Source organism: Aureococcus anophagefferens (assembly GCF_000186865.1).
Source record: "Aureococcus anophagefferens unplaced genomic scaffold AURANscaffold_3, whole genome shotgun sequence".
NCBI lineage: Eukaryota > Pelagophyceae > Pelagomonadales > Pelagomonadaceae > Aureococcus > Aureococcus anophagefferens.
This window is the reverse complement of record NW_008705563.1, coordinates 1,882,197-1,890,067: the sequence shown is the minus strand read 5'-3', so window position 1 is coordinate 1,890,067 and position 7,871 is coordinate 1,882,197. Positions and strand designations below refer to the sequence as shown.

At 72.8% G+C, this 7,871-nt stretch overlaps 1 protein-coding gene across 1 annotated transcript in view; it reads right to left on the bottom strand.

The window, feature by feature from the left end:
• AURANDRAFT_61785 (hypothetical protein) overlaps window positions 1-7,451 on the bottom strand; it is a gene marked incomplete at both ends in the record, with an annotated part of 10,691 nt that extends 3,240 nt beyond the window's left edge. The window contains 5 exons of the mRNA XM_009035503.1: window positions 160-1,901; window positions 2,102-3,507; window positions 3,579-3,961; window positions 5,416-5,846; window positions 6,048-7,451. Coding sequence (XP_009033751.1) covers window positions 160-1,901; window positions 2,102-3,507; window positions 3,579-3,961; window positions 5,416-5,846; window positions 6,048-7,451 — 5,366 coding nt within the window. The remainder of the gene's footprint in view (window positions 1-159; window positions 1,902-2,101; window positions 3,508-3,578; window positions 3,962-5,415; window positions 5,847-6,047) is intronic.
• Window positions 7,452-7,871: the final 420 nt, after the last annotated feature.

The following is a 7,871-nucleotide window of genomic DNA, read 5'->3' as shown; positions in this document are numbered from 1 at the left end:
GCAGCACGAGATCGCGAGGACGCGCGCGTGCCCCGGGAGCGCGTTCGCGCCGCCGCGGTGGAGCAGCAGAGCGGCGAGCGCGAGTCGCCGCGCGACGTTCGTAGAGAAGTTCGTGGAGACTCGCATCCGGAGCCCAGTCTTAAGTCCCTCGACTCTCACCGCACGCGCGCCTTCTGGAAGAGCTTGCGGTACATGGCGTCGTAGGAGAGGGGCCCCTGCTGGTCCGTGTCCGCGGCGTCCGTGCGGAAGACGCGCTGGGAGAGGACGCGGTGGTGCGAGAGCCACTTGAGGAGGTTGCTGACGACGGGCGCGGACGCCGTGGACCGGTCCGCGAAGGAGAGCTTGTCGCTGTTGTCGCGGTTCGGGCTCCAGACGATGATCGCGTCGCCGAACTTGACGGGCTGCGGGTACTCGGCCGGCGAGTCCTGGACGCGGAGCGCGCAGACGACGGACGTGTTCGGGCGGTCGACCTCGAGCAGCGTCAGCGACGCGAGGTAGCGCGACTGCTGGCCGCGCATGTAGTCGGCGAGGGACGCGTTCCAGACCTCCCACTCCGTGCGGATGGAGTGCTGCCTGCGCCAGGCCTGGTAGCCGTCGTAGAGCGACCGCGACCCGTCGTCGTCGTCGAGGAGGTCGAAGGGGCTCAGGATCTCGAACTCGAACTCCTCGTCGTCGGCGCCGAGGCTCGGGTCCAGGGACCGCTCGCCGCTCCGGTGGGGCTTGAACTGGAAGAAGACGGCCTTGCCGTGGTCCAGCGCGCGGTTCACGCGCCGCGCGACCTTGGCCGGCGGCGCGTCCGCGCCGCCGCGCTCGCGGACGACGAGGCTCTCGCCGGCCGCGGCCTGCGCCGCGAGCTCGGTCCGCCGCGCGCCCTCGGCCCGGGCCGCCGCCGTCTCGGCCTTGGCCGCCGCGGCCTCGGCGGCCGCGGCGCGGCGCGACTCCTCCTCGAGGGCCCGGAGCCCCGCGAGCTCGCGCCGCGCCGCGCGCAGCGCGGCCATGGCCTCCTTCTCCGCGCGGCGCACGACGTCGACGCGCGGCTCGGGCTCGCCGACGACGAGCGCGCTCACGCGCCGCACGAGCGCCGACACCGCGGACTCGGCCGGCGCCGGCGCCGCGGGCTCCGCGGGCGCCGGCGCGGGCTCGGTGGGCTCCGCGGGCTCTGCGGGTTCCGCGGCCTCCGCGGGCGCGGGCTCGCCCAGGTGCTGGCTGAGCTGGGCCGGCAGGTGGCGGCTCAGGTGCCGGCTCAGGTGCCGGCTCAGCTCGCGGCCGAGGCTCGGCGCGGGCTCCGGCTCCGCGCGGGCCCGGGCCTCGGCCGCGGGGGGCGCGGCCGCTTCCTCCTGCTCCTGCGGCGCCGCCGCGTCCTCCGCGGGCGCCTCGACCTCCGCGGCGGGCGCCGCGGCCGCCTCCGCGGCGGCCTTGGCGGCCGCGACGAGGCGCTCGTTCTCGCGCTCGAGCTCCTCGATGCGCTGCGCCGCTCGCGCGCCGGCCTCGTCCTTCTCCGCCTCCAAGTCCTCGACGCGGCGCTTCGAGTCCTCGAGCTCGTCGCGGAGGCCCTCGTTGAGGCGGTCCTGCAGTTCGCGCGACGCGTCCTCCTCGTCGTCGTCGTCCTCCTCCAGAAGCTCGTCGTCGTCGTCGTCCTCCTCTTCGAGCACCTCCTCGTCGTCGTCGTCGTCCTCGACGACGCTCTCGCGCCGCGCCTGCGCCTCGAGCCAGCGCGACGAGGGCACGCCCGCGGCTTCGTAGATGGCGGCGTCCTCGTCGTCGTCGTCGTCCGTGTCGTCGGACTCGCCACCATTATCGTCCACCGTCGCCGCGCGGCTCCGCTTCTGCGCCGCGGCGCGGACGAGCCGGCCGAGGACGGCGTACCAGATCTTCATGTCGTCGCGCGTCGACGGCGCGACCTGGGCAGGACGAGAGAGATTCAACGTCGCTTCAACGTGAGTGTTCCGCGCGCGCGCGTTCCGGAAAAAGCATCCACGCTTCGAGACCGTTCCAAGAGATGATCGCTCGTCCAAAAATCAGCCAAAACGAGTGGGAAACGGCCGAGATATGAGGCTTTGAAGTTTGGAATTTCGCTCTCTTGTCCTGCCCTGGGCGCGACCGTGTAGACGCGCGACGGCGTCTCGACGTCCAGCGCGAAGGGCGGCGCCTTCGGGGCGCGGGACGAGCGCACGTCGACGGCATCGCGCAGATCGATGGTCCCCTTGAGCACGTAGCCCTCCGGCGCGGGCGGCGCGGCCGCGGCCGCCGCGTCGACGCCCGAGTCCGAGTCGTACTCGGGGTCGTACTCGGGGTCGTACTCGTCGTTCTCCAGCGACGCGTCGCCGGCGACGTCCGGCGACTGGGCGATGAGGGCCGACGTGCGGAGCCTTTGGCTACTGTGCGCGTTCTGGAGGTAGTCGACGACGGCGTACTTCGTCGACCGGTAGTAGTGCAGCTTCCGCCGCTTCTCGTCGAGCGCGAAGAACCGGGCCCGCCACGTGCCCTTGCCCCGGAAGGTCTGGCGCGCCGCGCGCGGCGCCGACGTCATGAAGTTGGGCTTGAGCAGCGTGCCGCCGCCGCGCCACCGCTCGCCGACGAGCGCGTCGACGAGGCGCACCTCCGCGGACCGCGCGAGGTGCACGGAGTACTCGAGCTGGCGCAGCGCGACGCCGCTTAACGCCGCGCAGGACCGCGCGAGGTCCGCGAAGCGCGACGACACGGCCGCCGCGGACCCCGGGCCCGCGTCGTCGACGACCGCGTAGTGCAGGCTCTCCGCGTCCAAATGTACGGACGCCGCGATGTGGCCCAGGGCCCGCGCGGCCGCCGCCGCGCGCCGCCGCGCCGCGGCCAGGACCTGGCGGTACTCGACGGACTTCAAGTCCGCGACGGAGACGTGGCGCCTCGTCGACTGCGGCCGCGGCGCGTCGGCCTCCGCCGCCGCCTCGGCCTTTTCGGGCAGCGCGAAGCGGATCTTCGACGGCGCCGCCGCCCCGTCCGCCTTCGGCTCGACCGTTTCGCCGCCGCCGATGCCGACGATGCGGCTCGGGTCGACGGACGGCGCCGGCGCGGCCCCCTCGGGCGGTGTGTCCGCGGCGAAATGCAACACCGCGCGCCACGCGTCGGCCTCGGCCTTCGTCGCCGCGGCGAAGGCGACGTCCTCGCCCGACGCGAGCGTCAGCAGGAACGCGTGGGGCTTCGCCGCGCCCAGGAGCGGCCGCACGACGGCCCCGCGGACGTCGACCTCGCCGCGCGGCGCGCCGCCGGAGAAGAGCTCCGCCTGCACGTAGTACTTGAGCGTGCCCCGGCCGTCGAGCCGCGCGAAGCGGGGCCGCCAGGCGCCGCTGCGCACGAGGCCCGCGAGGCGGCTCGCCTTGGACTGCTTGCGGCCCCGCTTGAAGACGAGGCCCTCGTGGACCGCGCGGCCCGCCTTGCCCGCCGCGGCCGCGCCGTCGAGCGCCGCGCNGCGCGGCGGCCTCGCCGCTCCGCGTCTCCGCGTCGATGGCCGCCGCCGCGCGGCCCGCGGACCTACGAAGCACGACGGTGACGATTGCTCATTGTTTTCCCACCCCAATTCTCTCGAAAATCGTCACGGCCACGGGACGCCGCCGCGGACGCGTCGGCGTCGCTCTCGTAGCCCTCCTGGACGCCCGCGGCCGTCGCCGCGGCGATGGCCTCGACGAAGGCGCGCGGGTCGCCGGCGCCGCCGGCGACGGCCGTGAGGCGCATGGTCGACCAGCGCGTGCCCAGCTCGACGCGCAGCTCGTGGTCGACCTCGTCCTGGGCGAGCGTCACCGTCATGAGCTCCTCGAGGGGCAGCCGCGCGATCTCCAGCGACGACTCCTCGCTCTTCGTGATGATAATCGCGTGGTCCTCGGCGCTCAGCCGGAAGAGGCGCGGCGTCCTCTTGCCCAACTTTCCCGGCACGAGGAACATGGTGCCCGGGCTGCTCTCCATTCTGATGCGCTCGTGGTTGTGGTGGCTGCAAAGGGCAGCGTCGATTCTTGAAAAAGGCAGCATCATCAGCATCCGAAGCTTCGAGGCATGGTCCTCTCCTGGGGCTGCCCCATCGGTGCGGAGCGTCGTGCCTACAGCGTGTGAGGGCCGCCGTCCCAGCGAAAGGTCATGTCGACGCCGGCCCAGACGCTGAGCCGCGCGCGCGAGCAGCTCAGCGACGCCAAAAAACAGGACGAGCGGAGCGCCGAGGTCCTGCGCTCAAGCCAGGCCACATTGGCCACGCTGCGGAGCTCCATCCGCGACATGAACGCGCGCACCGCCGAGCGCGAGGAGACGCTCTCGGCGTCGGCCCAGCTCGAGGCGCGCTGGAAGGACTTCCAGGACCGCTTCGACAAGGTGCTCACGAAGCTCGCGGACAACGTCGGCAAGGCGATGGAGAAGGAGGGCAGCGCGGCGGCCTTCGCGAACGCGCTCGAGGGCAGCAAAGACGAAAAGTGGGACACAGAGGACGTCGTCGAGCGGAAGACGCGGGAGCTCGCGGAGCTCTGCCGGCGGGCCAGCGGGAGCATCGTCGTGTTCACGGGCGCGGGCATCAGCACGGCCTGCGGCATACCCGCGCGTCGCGCCGCGTCCGACGCTCCCCGAAACCGCCGCGCGACGCTTCTCCCGTAGGATTACCGGTCGCCAATGAACACGAAGCTCGCGTCGGGGCCGGGCGTCTGGACGCTCAAGGACGACGAGACGAAGAAGCTCGAACGAATCACCGAGGACGAGGAGGACGACGAAACGCGCGCGTCGCCGGACCACGACCTCGCGGCGGCCCTGCCGGCGAGGACGCACGCGGCGATCGCCGCGCTCCGCGACGCGGGCATAGTGAAACACGTCATCTCGCAGAACATCGACGGCTTGCACCATCGCGGCGGTCTGCCGCGCGAGGCCCTGAGCGAGCTCCACGGCAACGTCTGGGTCGACCGCTGCGACCGCTGCGGCGCCGAGACGGTCCGCGACGCGCTCGTCCAACACACGCGGCTCGCGGACGTGCCCACCCTCAAAAAGGGCGCGGCGAAGGACTGCCCGCACTGCTCCACGCCGTGCTTTCTGTCACTGCACGCGGCGCGCCTGCGAATGCTGCGACGACGCGCCGCTGAAGGACACGATCGTCAACTTCGGCGAGTCGCTGCACGCGCCGACGCTCGAGCGCGCCCAGGCCGAGGCCGAGGCCGCGGAGCTCTGCCTCGTGCTCGGGAGCAGCTGCCGCGTCGCCCCGGCGGCGGACCTCCCGCGGACGTCGAAGGCGCACGTCGTGGTCAACCTCCAGCCGACGCCCCTCGACGCGTCGGCCGGGCTCAGAATCGGCGCGCGGTGCGACGACGTCCTCGGGCGCCTCCTCGAGCTGCTTAACGTGCGCCCCTAGTCGCGGTGAGCTGCTTTACGAGGCGCCTTCCCTAGGGCGGCACCTGCCCCCCGTCGGCGAGGAACTGCGCGATGCGGTTGATGATCGCGTCCTTCGTGCCCGACTTGGCCAGCCCGAGGTCCTCCGCCGTCGCCTTGAGCGCCGGCGCCGTGAAGTTGGCCTTGAGCGCGTCGCGGTTCAGCGGGTCGACGAGGAGCTCCTTGGGCACGCGGGCCGCCGCCGCCGGCTTGGGCTTCTTCGCCGCGCGCGCCGCGACGCCGCCCGCGGGGAGCGCGGCCTCGACGGCCGCGACGCGCCCGTCGAGCGCGTCGTCGCTCGCGGGCCGCTGCGCGTCGCCGTCGCGCCACGCGCGCTGGACGACGGAGTCCGGCCCCTCGCTGTCGAGCCCAAAGGCCACGGACTCGAGGAACGCGAAGTGGTTCCTCCGCGCGGGGTTGAAGACGCGCGCCGGGTCCGCGGGGCCGCCGTCGCGCGCGCGGCCGCTCAGCGCCGCGACCTGGGCAGCAAAAGAGTGATTCAAGTTCGCTTCAACGTGAGTGTTCCGCGCACGCGCGTTCCGGAAAAAGCATCCATGCTTCGAGACCGTTCCGAGAGATGATCGCTCGTCCAAAAATCAGCCGAAACGAGTGGAAAACTGCCGAGATATGAGGCTTTGAAGTTGGGAATTTCGCTCTCTTTTGCCGCTCAGCGCGGCGACGAGCGCGCCGAGCGCCGCGTCCAGCGCCGCCGCCGTCTCCGCCGCGTCGTCGCCCTCGTCCTCGCGGGGCCGCTTCAGCGAGGCCGGCGCGCCGCGGTTGTCGCGGCGCTCGTCGCCGAAGGGCAGCTCGTGGAAGAGGAGCCCCCGGTCGTCCGGCGCCAGGACGACCAGGCGCGGGCACGCCGCGTGCTTGCGCTTCACGTAGCGCGCGAGGCCGACCACGCGCTCCTCGCGCATGGCCTCGACCAAAGCGGACAGGACCTGCGACGACCCCGGCCCGAGGTCGTCGTCGGGCGCGAGGAGCGACGCGTGCGTCGTCTTCACGAGCTCCGCGCCGCCCGGGAAGACGTCGCCGCGCGCGGCGAAGCCGAGGAGCGCGACCTCGCCGTCGCCGAAGCCCAGCACGTCGGACGCGTCGTCGCACTCCTTGAGCTGCGCGCGGTCCACGTAGCACCGGTTCGCGCGCTTGACGTCCGCCTCGGCCGCGTCCGCGAGCGGGCCCAGGGGCACGTAGGTCCGGATCGCGGACGCGTCGAGGATCGACGCCGTCGTCGCGTCGAAATCCTGCGACGTCGTCGTGACGAGCTCGCCCGTGTTCGCGTCGACCTTCTTCTGGGCGAGCGCGCCGGGCGCGCGCGCGAGCGTGCGCCGCGCGACGCGGATCGCCGCGGCGCCGTCGCCGCCGGGCAGCGCGAGGGCGAGCTTCTCCGCGAGGCGCCCCCGCGTCGCGGACGTGCGCGTCTGCGCGCGCGACTCGACGGACTCGGCGCCCGCGGCGGGGTAGGCGTTGCGGAGCCAGTCCGCGGGCGCGCCGCGCCTGTCCGGCGGCGCGTTCGCCTTGAGGAGCGGCCCCCAGAACGCGTCGAGCTCGTCGTCGAGCCCAAAGTGCGCGACGTGGACCTCGAGCGCGACGTCCGCGGCGTCCTGGGCGAAGGTCAGGCAGACGTCGCGCTCCGCGGGCGACGCGTAGGGCTCGGCCGCCGCCGAGAAGACGTAGATTATCGACGAGCTCGCGTCGCGCGCGCCGTGGCCGTCGAACGCGCGCTGGCACGCGTGGAAGCCGTTGCGCAGCGACCCCTCCTCGCTCTTCACGGCGTGGGCGTCGGCGGCGGCGAGCCAGGCCTTGACCTTGCCCGCGTCGGCGAAGACGCCCGCGGCGATCGCGTCCTGCAGCGGCCGCGCGCCCGACGCGGTCGGCGCGCCCAGCGCGAGCGCGCAGCAGCCGTCCGTGGACCCGGAGCCGTCGCCGCAGAACGCGACGCCGACGACGTCCTTGCCGCCGCCGACGAGGCGGCCCTTGATGAAGGCCAGCACGATCTTCATCGCCGCCTCGAGCCGCGTCTCGAACGTCGCGGCGCCGGTCTGCTCGAGGAGGTCCGCGGTCGTCAGGTCGAGGAGGAACATGGCGCGCTCCTGGACCTCCGTGCCGAAGGTCTCCTCCTCCTCCTCCTCATTGTTTTCGTAGTCGGCCATGGTGTCTTGGACGAGGCGGCGGCGCGGGAGATGGTTCTCGAACGAGATGCTCCCCGTGGGCCCGGGACACAGGCGAGCTCGGGACCAGCCGGGGCAAAATGACCCGTCCGTACGTCTACCGACGCGAAATAGTCGGCCATTTGCTCCCCGAGCGGACTATTGACTGTGGCGAGCACAGCTGGCGCCAAGCGCTACCGCGCCATCACGTGCTAGGAATTCGGACGCGTCGCCCACGGACGCGTCTGAGGCCAACGTCGACCTTGTGGTTGCATGTTGCCGCCCGCTCGAAGTTGCGGCCGACGATATGAGCAGCCGTGCGTACTGACTCCGCCGGCTTCTCTGCCACAAACC